Source organism: Monodelphis domestica, chromosome 8 (assembly GCF_027887165.1).
Source record: "Monodelphis domestica isolate mMonDom1 chromosome 8, mMonDom1.pri, whole genome shotgun sequence".
Lineage (NCBI taxonomy): Eukaryota > Metazoa > Chordata > Mammalia > Didelphimorphia > Didelphidae > Monodelphis > Monodelphis domestica.
The window spans coordinates 185,713,054-185,728,154 of NC_077234.1; the positions used below are offsets into that span (position 1 = coordinate 185,713,054).

The window sequence follows — 15,101 nt, forward strand, 5'->3', positions numbered from 1 at the left end:
AGGTGGCATAGGAGATAAAATCCTGGAACTAGAATCAGGAAGATCCAGGTTCAGCTCCAGCCTCAGACACTTACTAGCTATGTCACTCTGGAGAACTCATTTAACCCTGTTTGTCTCAGTTTCCTCTTCTGTAAAATGAACTGGAGAAGGAAATAGTAACCCACTGCAGTATCTCTGCCAAGAAAACCCCAAATGGGGCCACACAGAGTTGGACATGATTGAAAGGACTAAACAACATTCTTATTTGAGCTCATCCTTCATCACTAACTGCTAGTTCAACATTTCAAATTGGATGTCCCATAGACACTTTGAAAGAAAAGAGATGGAGCAAAATACTCTCTGAGCAAAGTCTGATTTTACTTGGGGGGCAAGACAAACAAGTTAGAAGTCTGCAGATCCCCTGGCTGAATCTGAGACCCCAATCTTTGACAGGTTTTTAAAAAAGACAAAAAAAGGAAGTTATAGAATGGGGGTGGGGGAGAAGACTTATAGGAGTCATTCTTGATATATAAAGGAAATCCCCCAAATCCCCAAGAGCTTTCCAATTGCCTTCTTACAACCTTAGACCCAACATGTCCAAGGCGTCTCTCATCATATTAAAGGTTTATGGCAACTCTGAGCCACGGTCACCATTTTTCCAATAGAATGTATTCACATGGTGCCACTGTCACATTTTGGTAATTCTCACAATATTTCAACCTTTATTATTATTATTATTACTATTATATCTTGTTATACTCATATGGTGAAATGGGGTGTATGGGGTGCTCAGGGAGGGGTAATATCTCTGGTATGGAGGGCTTGTCATGCCCTTCTAGGGCAGCTCTCCAGCCACTGACCCTCACCTGATACCCAGCTCTCACTTGTGGCTCCCAGTAGCTGCTAGCATTCGGCAGCAGCCACACCCCAGGCAACGGCTTCGACAGGCCAGCTAAACCTTGTGAGGGTAGCCATCGGGTCGACGTCGACCCCTGGTGAACCAGGGCTTTGCTCACCCAGCATGTGAAGACTGCTTCAGCGGAACAGGCAGAAGAAACCAACAAGAAGGTTCAACGGCTGAGATGGCGATGCAGCAAGGCACTGGAGTGCTTAGGGTGTGATATAGCACAAAAGACAACACGGCCATCCAATGCAGCTGAGGAAGTCTCCAGGTGTAACAACTTTTCGTGCAATGGACCCAGGCTTCCAACGCCAAGAGAGTGGGACTGTCTCTGTGCATTGACTTTTCCACTTAAATCTTCATGCACAGGTGTCTTTGTGCACAAAAATGCACAAGGACAATCGTCATCCTCGGTTTGAGAGACAACCAACATAGTGATATGTGATCAGAGACTGATACACTGGCACAATTGAATGCAATGGACTTTGCCACTAACAACAATGCAGTGATCCAGGACAATCCAGAGGAACTTATGAGAAAAAACATTATCCACATCTAGAGAAAGAACTGTGGGAGTAGACAAGCAGAAGAAAAACAACTGTTTGATCACATGGTTTGATGGGGATATGACTGGGGATGTAGACTCTAAACGATCACCCTAGTGCAAATATCAATGGTATGGAAATGGGTCTTGATCAATGACACATGTAAAACCTAGTGGAATTGCTTGTTGGCTATGGGGGGGAGGGGGGGAAAGAACATGAATCGTGTAACCATGGAAAAATACTCTTAAATTAATTAATTAAATAAACTTCAAATTTATAGTGATGTGTGATCAATGATCTTTGATTCTTCTATTGTAATTGTCACAGGGTGCCACACATCAGGCCAACAAGACTGTCAACTTCATCAATAAATATTGTATGTGTTCTGAGTGCTTCACCTACCATCTGTTCTCCACCCTTCTCTTCTCCCCATTCCCTGAAACACAATAATATTGAAATTAGGCCAATTAATAGCCCTACAATGGCCTCTAAGTGTTCAAATGAAAGGAAGAGTCACTCAAGACTCAAATTTCAAAACTCCCACAGCTACCCCTAACTTTAGTCACCACCATCTTCTCATTTTACAGGTGAAGGCCCAAAGAAATGAAGCTTTGGCTTGCCCAGGCTCACATAGGTAGGAAGAGACAGAGCTAAGATTTTAACCCATATTAGGCTCTGAATCCAACCCCCTTCCTACCAGGCAAATTTGTATGCGTCTTTCTTGGCAAGAATATTATTTAATATTAATAATATTGAAATAGATCTTGATCAATGACACATGTAAAATCCAGTGGAGCTGCTCATTGGCTACAGGAGGCAGGTGGGAGGAGGGGAGGGAAAGAACATGAATCATGGAACCATGGAAAAACACTTTTAATTAAATAAAAAATTTCAAATTAAAAAAATATTATTTAAAAGATTTGTATGGAATAATAATAAATCTTTGGGTTCCCAAATTTCAGTTGGGGGATTGATCCTGAGGAAAATTAATATTGGATTCTATTATTTATAACCAATACTTTTCTATGAATCCATCCATTTTCTCAGAGCCCACTTCTGAAGATCAGGCATAATTCTAAAGGACATAATTAAGTAAGGCTATTCCCACTGTCCGTTTATCCCCCCCAAAAGAAGACAGTTTGAGCTAAGCCCCCCTACCCCCTAGGGGATGATTCTTGGGTCCTAGCTTCTGAATGAAAGTTTGAGGAGACCAAGCCAGTGAAAACCTAATCAAGATGGCTTGTGTTTTTCCAGCCAAGATTGCTAGAAGCAACTGGTTCCAAGGAGCAACCAGCATTCTTTGAGTGTTAGAAAGGGATGTGATCAATCACCTCTGAAAGGTAATTGATCCAGACCCCTTTCCCAGCTGCAGACTGACCCTGAGGATTGGTGCTGACCCCTAATGATGAAGTAAAAGGGCAGAGCTCAGGGGGCGCAGTGGATAGAGCACCCAGTCTGAAGTCAAGACTAACTCATTTCCCTGAGTTCAAGACACGAGCTATGTGACCCCAGACAAGTCACTTAACCCTGTTTGTCTCGGTTCATCTGTAAATGAGCTGGAGAAGGAAATGACAAACCAAACCAATGTCTTTGCCAAGAAAATCTCCCAAAGTAAGACCACAAAGCATCTGACATGACTGAAACGACTGCCCAAAGAGAACTATGAACCTACCTTGTCATTGAAATAGCCACCAACCTGATCACCTTACATTTTGTTGGGGGGGGGGGGTTGAGGGGGGGTCCAAATGATATACTATCAAGCCAATCAGAAGGAAGATACGCCTAGGTTTGAAAGGCGATTTGGCCCTGGCTCTCCTGGCACAAATGGAGGAGAGCCATAAGACTCTCCTGCTGCCAGGCTGCATGCCCCTGCTAATCAAGGATATCTTGCTGGAAGGATTGCCTCAGTCAGGTCCTTTGTTAAATTCATTTGTGGTGTACCAAATTTCCCTAAAAACCACATAAACCAAAAATCTGTGTTATTGGGTTAATGTCAAATACCCACTTTCAAATAAGAGAGGGTCTCATAAAAAAAGAAGTAATCTTGGTGGAGAGGCTTAAAAGGAAAAAAGCTTAACCCCCAAACCATTTTCTAAATGGCATAATCAGGAGTTTATTCCATATTGACTCTGGTATATGGACTAGGCATTTTTAATAGTCAGTTTTTTGGCGGTTAGCATTTTTTAAAGCACTGAAGTATTTTAAATAAAGGCACGTACAATTTTAAAGACATAATACTATTATACATTTGTAGTCATTTTTAATGATACCTGGACCATTAGAAATTTAGATAAAAGAAACTAAAAACTTTCTCTAAAAGAAAAAAACTTTTCTATCAGATGGTGAATGGGAAATGCCTAGAAATCAAGTGTCAGATCTGAGAAGGGAAAACAATTCTTCCTTTCAGGCAAAATTTATTTTGCTAACTTTCCATTTGTTTTGGCATTCTTTAACTTGTTTCAAATGTTTGGTGCATGGGCTAACATTAGGCACAAGTATGAAGAACTGAATCATATACTGCTTGGCTTTCTATTAAAAACTAATTCTAATTAGTCCCATAGAAAGGATTTTCTGTGAGCAAAAAGGAAGTGAAAAAGTGAAATTTTCTAATAAATATATAAACACAGAGGAAAGGGAGGTTGAAGAAACTTGAGCCAACCTAATTTTTTATTAAGTTATTTCAGAACAAAAGGGACACTGTGTAGCTGACATTCAGATTATGTTCAAGCCTTAGTATACAACATTGTTATTTTGAGGATATTGACCTGCTTTGAAAAGAAGCTAAATGGTAAAACAAAAATAATTTAACTTTATTTTCTTTTGACAGTGTTATATGCAACCATTGAAAAAAGCTATAACTACCTTATAATCCGTGAACTTTTTTGAAGTCCAAAAATAACAATCCACTAAAACTTCCTGGGTACTATTTATATGGCTTAAAAGAATTTTGTTTTATTTTCTACTCCTTATGTTAACCATTAATTATCCCATAACAGCCATAGGGTAGATATAAAAATGCCTAATTTTCCCCATTCCACAGATGTTAGGCTAAGAAACAGAAATGAGGAAACTGTTAAGACTCTCTCCTTCTGAAATTACTTTATATTTCATAATCTGCATGCACATTGCATCCCTCAGTAAAATGTAAGCTCTCTGAAGGCAAGGGTTATTTCCTCTTTTTATCTTTGTATCCTTGGCTGACAGCACAGCATCTAATACAAAGTATAGGTTTAATAATTGTCGAACTAATGTATTGAGCTTCCTAGTGATCATAAGAAAGAAAAGAGGAAGCAGCTTGTATTAAGCAGCTATTAATCAGATACAGTTTTAGGCACTATGCTAAATGCTAAATCACAATGTCTGGAATGGATTTATGAGCCTAAGGAACAAAAAAAATTATCTGGTTCATATTAGACTGGTTTATTGATGCCATAACTAAAGTAACATCAAGAGTGTGAAATTTTAAGTGAATTTTAGTTTCATTTTTAAGATTTAGTCAAGTCAGTATTGGTTGATACTCTCCCACACCACGAGGCTAAAAGTTACTCCTGTAACTACGGCAACTTCTAACAATAATATTCTTCATCTACTTTCTGGAAAAAGCACGCTTCAAGGTCAAGATTTTGTCTTTTAACTTTTTACTCGGGTAGTCTCTGGTCATTTGAGTCCAAATTCTATTATTTTAATTTGTATCTCCCATCTTTGTAACTTCATCCACCATCCACTTAACTCCAATTCAGGTTCCTTTATATGGATAACTAGTGGGGCAGGGATAGAGCGCCAGCGTTAAATCATCTATCGATCAGGATTATCTTACTTTTGCCAAGATACATCTCATGATGTATCATGAGACCAACTAGAAGGCAGACACACTTGGGTTTAAAAGATCCTGTCAACCCTCACTCGGGGAGAATTGATTATTGATTGGTTATTGATTATCAAGAGGCCATAGACCCAATTTATTCATTATTGCTAGCCTAACTAGTAAGTTGATCATACTCGAAACTTGTCTCTCAGTTAACATTAATTTTCAAGCATAACATAAGAAAGCCTTGCTGAATTCTCACTACTCATTCTTTTTGCTTTAAATACCCAGGATATATATATGTATACTGAGGCATACTTCCCATAGACCATCGGGACTAATATGATATAAAGTAGAGCGTTAACATGACTGGGCTAAAATATATACATTAATTCCCGTCATTTTATATATAGAGATGGAAATGTTTTCATGTTTCAGCCCATGTTTAAATACATAACTACATAAGTATTGGAATACACACCTATATGCATGCATGTACAAATGTCTGAGAGGAAGCCTACTAACATAAGACAGAATGTTGCCCGTGGAGTCAGGAAGACTTGGATTTAGGTCCCACCTCTGACAAATACTGGCCAATCCTAGTGTAAGATTTAAAAATTAATATCCAATACTCCAAATAATATTTTATATGATTTATTAATAATCACTTGAAGTAGAGGAAAGTGATAGCCTGAGCAAAGAGCAGTTTTATTCAGTCTCTGAGCCAGAGAGAGAGAGAGAGAAAGAGAGAGAGAGAGAGAGAAGGGGGGGAGGGAGAGAGAGGAGTTACAGAAACTTATATTTAAAACGTAAGGATGCACCATGGAGATGAAAGAAAAGGGATGCTGGGAAATGTAGTTCAAGGGTACAACATTCTAATTACACACTAAGTAAGTGGCTTAATTTCTCAGCATCCCAGGCAACACTCTAAAATTGTCACAAATATGTTGCTATTCTGCAAACAATAAGCTTTGAGAACAGGATGATAATGAATGGGCTGACGAACTATCTAGTAAAATACTAGATAGGATCAACTATCTAGTAGGATATAGAGAATATCTATAGAGAATACTACAGGTACTATAGTAGGATATCTAGTCTCACTGAGGATATTGGCTAATACTAAAACTGTGGAAAAAGAAAGAGTGCCCCATGCAATTCAACACTTACGTTGCACTTTGAATATAATGCTGATTATGTCTTAGTCTACAGCAATTTTCACAAGCCTTTCCAAATTTATTCCTTCATGTGAGCCTCAATGCTACTGTGGGACAGACAGGATGCGTATTATCACCTCCATTTTTATAGAGGAAGAATTTGAGCCTCCCAGAGGTTAAATGACTTGTTCAAAGTTGTTCGGGTAGAGTTGAGACTAGGACCCAATTTTCTGACTCGACCCAGCACTCTATTCAAGGGTTCCACAAATCCATAATTAACACATGTCTTCCAAAGAATGAATAATATCTTTCACTCTATATTACTGTTTTCTAAAGAGATGTAGTTGTGATTAATAAATTCCATTCATTTAAAAATTAGTAGCAAATTCACAGTAGTTTTTTGTCATTATATATTTTCTCATCCAAAGATATTATTTAATATACATATGTATAAACCAGTGGAATTGCTTATCAACTCCAGGAAGGGGGAAGTATGAGAGAGGTAGAAAACATGAATCATGTAACCATGGGAAAACTTAAAAAAAAAAAAGATACTATTTATATGTATAACCCAGTGGAATTGCTTGTCAGCTCTGGGAGGGGAGGAGGGAGTGAACATGAACCATATAATCATGGGAAAATATTTTTTTAAATTATATTAAATTGAAAAAAATATATCATAACTAATCATGAGAAGGTGTGAAAGTTTTTTGATGTTTAAAAAAGGGGCATACATATTCAAAAAACTTGGGGATCCCTCTAGGATGCCATCTGCCTAATTCTACAACCAGTATGCATTCTTCATAACTTACTACATATTGTAGCATAGAAATTTAAGATCATTTCTGGAATTTTTTGGTAGCGAGTCTCTTATTTAAATTTATAATGTAGATCTATTTCTGCAGATGAGAATTAAATAATTTAATTTTCCATCCAGATTCTTATTCTTCCCCAAATGCTGTATAAGTTTTTTAGATGATCAAAAATGATCACAGGGTAGCATGATGTACCAACACAAAGGATGGAAAGAACAGTTGCCAGATTGCCAATACAATCAACTTTCAATTATCTACATCAAAAGGATTGAGTAGTAGCATAGATAAATTAAAGGATGAGAAAATCTCTAGGATTTCTTGTTTTCATACTTTTAAGAATGCTAAGTTGAATTTATATTGGAACATATGACTTTTTGGAAATTCACAAAGAATCTCAGCAAAAAACAAATTCACTATACTGTGAAGAAATTAACAGAAACTGGGAGGTTATTTAGGTTTCTCTATCTTTTCTTTCTTATAGAAATCTCATAAAATCCATATCAGAGTGAGAGGTGAGGCTAAAGCCAGCCAAGGATAGGGAAGTCCTTACTGTATTTGATGGCATTGTTTTATTTTTTCATCTTTCTTGATCACTGGACATTAATGAGTGTTTTCCCTTAAAATACTACCTACCTTTAATGATTTCAGAGAAATATGGGAAGACTTATAAGAACTGATGAAGTGTGAAGTGAGAAGAATCAGAACTTATACAATAACAATATTATAAAGACAATCAATTTAAAAAGATTTGAGAATTCTGACCAATAGAGTGACCAACCAATGATTCCAGAGGACTTGTGACCCAATAGATTACAGACTTTCTGATAGAGAGGTGATGGACTAAGAATGCAGAAGGAAGTATATTTTTTTCTTAACATGGTTAGTGTGGTAATATGTTTTGCTTGAATATATGTTTGTAACAGTTTTGTTTTTCTTGTCTTTCCAATTTGGGGAGAGAAGGGGGGGGAGAGAGAAGGAAACAGAGAAAAAGGGGAAAGAAGGAAAGAGAGAGAAAAAGAGTACATCTTTGAAAAATTTTAATTAAAAATTATTTCCCCTTTAAAAATCAAGTTGAATGAAAGGAAAGGCAAGAAAGGTTTCACTGTAACACCAAATGATTTTTCTGCTTATGTTAATAGAACTTAGAAGTTACATTTGTGGATAATATTGTGGATTGGGGACAGAAAGAGCTGGGAAGGAGAAATTAAGTCTATCCTTATTTAAACCTAAAATCATGATGATGGGGAAAATAATGATGACAGGAAAATTGCAAAGGATTTTTTAAAAGCACAGATGAATCTCCAGAGGGGAAAAGAACATGAAGAAGGAAGAGCCAAAAATAGTGAGAAGTTAAAGAGTAGGACAAGGAGAACTATGTGAATGTATAAGAATTTCAAGTGTGTGCATATTAAAATTCAGTACTATCATTTTTAAAAATGATCTACTTGATTACTAATTTCTAGAATGAATACTTATTATGCAATTCCACGCAGACTTTTCCCTTAGGATGACACAAAGCTGATTATACTGAAGTTGACCTAGAAAGCCAAAGGTAGAAAATTCATGGGGTTTATGCATTCTTAATTAGTCCAAGCATAACAATTTTGTTCTTGATAATTAATTTCTTTCAATCTGCTGATGCTATCCATCTTCTACAACTGTTACATGAGGAAAAAAGAAACCCTAATCTCCAAAAGCAAGGTAAAAACAAAAAGACATCAAGAAAGGAGAAAAGATAGAGGGATATACATCTTAAAATGAACAAGAAATGAAATGCAATAAAAGAAAAGACTTCAGAATCAGGAGGCCTGTAGCTGTCACTTATTAGTTGGGTCACTTTGAGTTAGTTAAGGTAACCTAGAGGTCATGTGAACCTAGAGTGAGAAAAACCTAGGTCCAAATCCTGCCCTTGACATTTGTTAATTATGTGTCCTTGGAAAAAGTCATTAAAGTTCTTTCATGCACAAGCCGAGTGACCTTGGGAAAGTCATTTAAGTTCTTTCAGCCTTGGTTATCCCATATATAAAATGGAAATAATAAAATCTACAGTATGTCCCTCAAAGGGTTGCTGTGAGATCCAAATGAGATAATGTATATAAATTACTTTGCAAACTTTAAATTACTACATAAATACCTCATAATTTTTAAGACATTTTGCCATCAGATTCTTTGAAGGCAATGCTCCCCTATGATTATAATAATAGCTGACATTTATTTATTGCTTTGAGGTTCCAAATTTTCATTCGATCCTCACAACAGCCCTTAGGAGGGGAAAGAGAAATTTTGTCCATCAGTGTACCCATTTGACAGTTGAGAAAAATGAGGCTCATAGACCTGTTTACATCACAAGCATTGGAGGTAAAGTCTGACCCTAATTCTCTGCTATTCAATTCAGGGCTCTTATACTATACCGTGGATGCTCTTCAGTGGTAGTGCTTACCACAGCACCTGGCACATGGTTGTTGCTGTTGCCTAGCTGGAGGCAGCCAGGTGGCTCAGTGGATGGAGTACCAGATTGGGAGTCAGGAAGACCTGGGTTCAAATAGGGTCTCAGACATGGACTAGTTATATGGCTCTTGGCAAGTCATTTAACATTGCAGAAGAGAAAGGCAAACCCTCCAATATCTTTGCCCCCCAAAACCATACAGGGTCACAAAGATTTGGACATGACTGAATGATTGGCATGGAGGTCTTTTTAATATATATTATTTTAATACCACATTATTATGTATTATAATAAATATGATAAAAATAATAAAGGTTTCTTTTTTTAAACCTCACCTTTTATCTTAGAATCAATACTATTATCTCTGCTATCTGTACTAAGACAGAAGAGCAGTAAGAGCTAGACAAATGGAATTAAGTGACTAGCCAACTGTCACACAGCTACAAAGAATCTGAAACCAGACTTGAACCCAAGTCCTTCCAATTCCAAGCCTGGTGCTCTACCCACTGACTCACCTAGCAGCCCCTTAATAGATGTTTCTTGATTGATTGATTCTAAAGGTTCTCTTTCCCCCTTCATTTCTCTGCCCTTCTTTGGTTGGAAAGAATGCTGCAAAAATGCACAAAACTCTTGGCAGGCTTCCCCAGCAACAAGATGCTATATATTTGCTACGAGAGTGCCACTGAATTTCCTCAGGGAAAGATGAAAGTGTGTCCCCTCTCCTTCGACTCTTACTACTTGGATAATTCAAGTTCTCAGGCTGGACTGTTCTCTCGGGGTATCCAAGTTCAATGGCACAGCCCCAAAAATATAAAAAGTTCAGCACGTATCAACTTCACTGAGGTTGCTAGACAACGAAGCTTGTCAATTTTTAAAATAGCATTTGATGAAATATGAATGAACTAATGCTGATGTACACCGATTTGAAACTTACCTTTTATACTTTTCTGGACATTATTTTTCCCCTTCAAAAGCTTTGACCACTTGATTGCTCTTGTAGTGAGTATCCTCAAATAGGTAGAAAAAAAGTCTTCATAAGAGGCATAATCAAAGTCTTCAGGCCTTTCAAATCCGTACGGATCGATTCTGATGTTAGAAGAGGAAACAATTACAATTAATTTTATAGATATTTTGTATTTCTTCCTCTGTAGATGTGTTGTTTCACATTCGCCTCCATCTCTATAAAAGGTTGAGAGTATTTTTGTCTTCAGTTCAGAAGTGCCCAGAACATACTTTATGAATGCTTGTGGAATTGACTAATAATAATTTTAAACATAAAGATAACAGCTGCTAACTTCATTCTGCTTAGCTCAAAATTGTACTCTCACAGCAGGAAGTTAAAAGCTAACATAAGGTTTGAATGTGTGCATATACACCAGTTTGAGAAGGATACATGCCCTTATGCTTGGATATTTTGAATAAATCGAATGAAACTTAGAATAACCTGTTTCTATTTAATAGGAAAGATTGTTATCATTAATTCAACTCTGTCAGGCACAAAGTCAGAAGCTTTTTTTAATATTTAGCTGAAACTAACCCTGTTTTTACATGCCCTAGCAAGGAATGTGGGCAAAAGAGGACAGAGATTGTTAAGATATGCCAATACTTATTATTTAACTATTCTTGACCAAGGAAAAACAGTAAGAAGGAAAGCAGCACTAAGAATTTGGTAGCAGAGATGGGACCAAAATAGAGGTCTCCCCTGTACAAGATGGGGCAGTGGAAAAAGCACCAGGATCCAGATTTGCTTTCAAACCTGGCCTTAAACACCAGCTGTGTGACCCTGGGCAAGTCACTTAACATTTCTCTAGCTCAGTTTCCTCTTCTGTAAAATGGAACGATTAACTACCTACTTCCTTGGGGTTGTGAGGATAAAATGAGATATTTATAAAAGCGATTTGCAAACCTTAAATCATTTTATAAATGGTAACTTCAATAAGTCACATCTACAGTATTCCTTCCAATTCTGTCTTTTGGACTGCCTTGCTATGTGATCTCAGACATCGGTTTTCTCAGCTGTAAAATGAAGAATGACCACATTCCTGCTCCAAAAGGCTATAATCAATCCGGAAAGGAACCATTAATGGTCAAATACTCTGTGAGGAGGCTTTGAATAGATGGCTTCTCTTCCACTTCTCAAGAGAGACCATGGTGACCAGAATGGGTTGAGCTGCCCCAGTCCCACGGGAGATCATCAGCCCGCTGGGGACAAGTAGCACGCGTGGGTCCTAAGAAGGAATCCCTAAGGCTCCTGGAAAGAGATTGCCCTTTTGCCAACTGGAAGGAAGGCTTGCGGATACTATCCCAAATGAAGTGGTTATAAATATAACGATCACAACTCTGCCAAGCAGTTGTGGCTTACTATACACACGCGCGCGCGCGTACACAGAGACAGACACACAGACACATGCTACGGTGGGGAGGGAGAGTGGCTCACTAAAAATTTGCTTTGGAAAAGAATACTCCCAAAGGAGCGCACGCCTCCCAATGAGGGCCAGCTCGCTGTGCCAGGGCAGCTCGCTTCTTCCGTGCTCCGAGCAGCCCACAACGCAACCTTGCCACCTGCCAGGACTGGGTGGCTGTTCGTGCCCTCCCTCTCCATGGCCGATCCGAGGGGCCGGAGCGGGGAAGCCCCACACCCACCGCAGATACCTGGGGATCCGCTCCCTGGCTGCCTCCTCCTCCTCGCGCCCCTTTTCCAAAGAAGGCTGCCGGGACTGGGGCGAGGGCTCCATCCTGCTGGGGTTCCGTCTGGAGAAAGTGGGGGGGGTTGCCCCTCGGCGCGTTCTGAATTACCGCAGGGACGGGGAGGGGGCGCGAAGGAGCTGGAGTTGGGGGCGCAGCCGCGGGGGCTGGGAGGAGAGGAAAGCACCAGCTAGGACCTTAGAGGAGGTTCTTTGGGAGGAGAGACTTTCTGCTCTTCCCTCGCTAGCTTGCTAGCTCACTCCAGGCTTGGCAGCACCGCGCGGCGCGCTAAATCCAGTCGGAGTGGGAAGCGTTCTCACTCAGGGAAGAGGCCTCCGCAGCCCCGGCTGGAGCCTGGTCCCATAAGGAAGCGGGAGACTAGTGGAAGGAAGGTGGTGCAGGGTCCAAAGTTCATCGCCTGGGACTCCAGGAGCTAATTGTCTCCTTTCTGGCTTGCCAGTCAACTGGAGGAGATAGAGCAATCAGGAGAAGGAAGAGGTCGCGGGGCCGAGGGAACCCCATGGACCAGGGGAGCGCCCATCACTTAGGACAGCCGGAAGGCTCTCGGACGTATTTGCAAGCTTGCTGCTCCCTTCGGCCTCGGGCTCTTTGGCCCTCACCAAAAGACCCTAAGGCATCCAGGCGCAAAGGTGCAGGACTAGGCACCGAGGCAGCACCTGGCCCTGACTGACTTAAGGCAAAACTGTGGTCCTGCAGCAGAGAACTTCACGAGCCAAAGTTGAGCTAGGGCCCTGGGACCGCAGAACACAAATCTCCCTTCGCACGTTCCCAACCGGCTCCCTCCAGCTTCCCACAAGCTTCTAGCTCTCTTCCCCGGCGGCGTCCGCGTCTTTTTCCTCTGCTTTGACCCAAGCTGTCAGTCATGCACCGAGGGCGGAGCCTGTCTCCCCACCCCTCTGTCTCCTCCTTGGCTACCAGGGGAGCTGTATTTGGAGTGGCCTGGAACTGAGGGGACTCCGTGGTGGTGAGGGCCACCAACGTGTCCTGGGGGACCTGAGGAAAATCACTGCTGACCGCTAGTAGGGGCTGGGTGGGTAAGGGGCACTTAGAGGCGCCGCCGGCCTCCGGGTTCTCTGAGGCTTGTCGGGCCCTCTATCCCTGCTCTAATTTAGCAGCTGCAGTGGTTCCGGGCTGGGAGCGTGCTCCTTGGACCTGCAGGCATTTCAAAATTTAAGGTGTGGTTGTGAACTCTCCACTGGGGGGGGGGGGGGGGGGGAGGAAGCTAGGGGGAGAGACCCAAGAGAGAAAGAATAAGGTGGAAGTGAGGTGGGGAAGGAAGGTCACCAAAATCAAAACTTGGAGGAAAAAAAAACAACCAGAGATGATCTAAACGCCTGGAAGAAATGATCAACCTCGGCGATCCAGTCGGACAACTCAAATACCAGCCGATTGGCAACTCCGGTGGGGGGAGGGGAAGCGCAGAATGCAAAAAAGCTAGTCCATAGTGTGCAGGAGGCGAAGGAAGGGAGCTCTCGGGGAATCCTGCAATTCCCTGGCTACCAGTGGAGTTCATTTATCCGTGGTACACTGAGTTTTTTAAGGAAAAGAAAATCTAACCCTTCCTCCCTGCCCCATTCTTTAAAATCACAGTACCTTGTAAGTAAAATTCACATTTTTTGCAGTAAAGATAAAAGCGGATCAGAAAGCCCACAGTTTAGACTTTTGCTTTAAATTATATCTGCAGAAGGGGCAACACTACTCTTAATTTTTCTTTCTCCCTTTTAACCTCCCTTCAGACGCGTAAACAAGTCCAACAAGAATCCTTCTGCACCCTAAAATTGATTAATCCTGTATCCCTCCCTCCACTGACGGACCCACCTAAAAGTGGTTTGCTTCCTTTCCTCCTTCCTAGTTGCAGCCACGAAAACACCCCCGGGGGTTCTTAGCTAATTGCTTGAAACAGACTGAGAAACTGAACGAATGGAGGCAAAGCCGTAATCTTCTTCCTACTCCTCCTGCCTCCACACCCTTAATCAAATCCCGACTTTCCAGTGAGCAAGCCTTTGGAAAATATAATTGCTGCCAGAGAAACAGCCGGTAAAATAGACAAGCAATTGTTACTGAAAAGATTAGCAGATGGAATTTCTTAAAAGAAATAAATTCTTGATCCTGGCCTCGTCTGGGTACCCGAGGAGGCCACCTTGTTGCTTAATCCCAGATGACCTAAGGAGACTTCTCTCCGAGCTAAAAACGGAGATAACTAGGAAGACTTGTTCATCTTTTCCCCTCCTTTGGGTTACTTCTTTGCAACTTTGCTGCCATCTTTTTAGATATTATAATTTTATAATCCCGAGAACCAGAGACAGAAACCTAGGTACTTGCTGTCCTTTGGGGAATAAATCACAGATAAAACTGCCTTTGCTTTAAGATCTTAAAAAGGCAAATAATTAAGCCATTGTTATTATTAAGCTTCTCTGGCTTAGTCTTGTTTACAAATGACCTTAGCAACTTCCTCTCCTACTAGTCAGAGTTCCCCTGTCTTTTGTAGAGCGATTGACCCAGATAAGTATCTTTAGTAATGCAAATATGTAGAGCAGAATGATTAGTGGCCCAGATCTCCAAGATCTGCCACCCCCACGCACTTTGGTTGAAGGTTTCCAGTCTTATCCTATGGCAGGATGGAACTCTCAGGACGAAATTTCCCATGAAAATCACTGTTAAAGAAAGAATATTATTTAGACATTTTATTTTGAACCTAAAATGAGTACAAATCTGGATACAAATCCGTGCTGAGCCAATTTGAGCAG

General features: G+C 40.5%; 1 protein-coding gene across 2 annotated transcripts in view; it reads right to left on the reverse strand.

Annotated features, from left to right (window-relative positions):
* Positions 1-14,251, reverse strand: part of GRTP1 (growth hormone regulated TBC protein 1) — a 66,989-nt gene extending 52,738 nt beyond the window's left edge. The window contains exons 1-2 of one of the 2 annotated variants that reach the window (XM_056807436.1): positions 14,173-14,251; positions 10,583-10,734 (exon numbers count right to left, since the gene is read on the reverse strand). Coding sequence is in view for 1 of the 2 variants with exons in the window: in XM_007501247.3 (XP_007501309.1) it covers positions 10,583-10,734; positions 12,301-12,383 (235 nt within the window). In the remaining variant the exon portion in view is untranslated. Of the gene's footprint in view, positions 1-10,582; positions 10,735-12,300; positions 13,212-14,172 lie in introns of those variants that run through there. The other variant, XM_007501247.3, reaches the window with a different exon arrangement.
* Between the last annotated feature and the right edge of the window lie 850 nt (positions 14,252-15,101).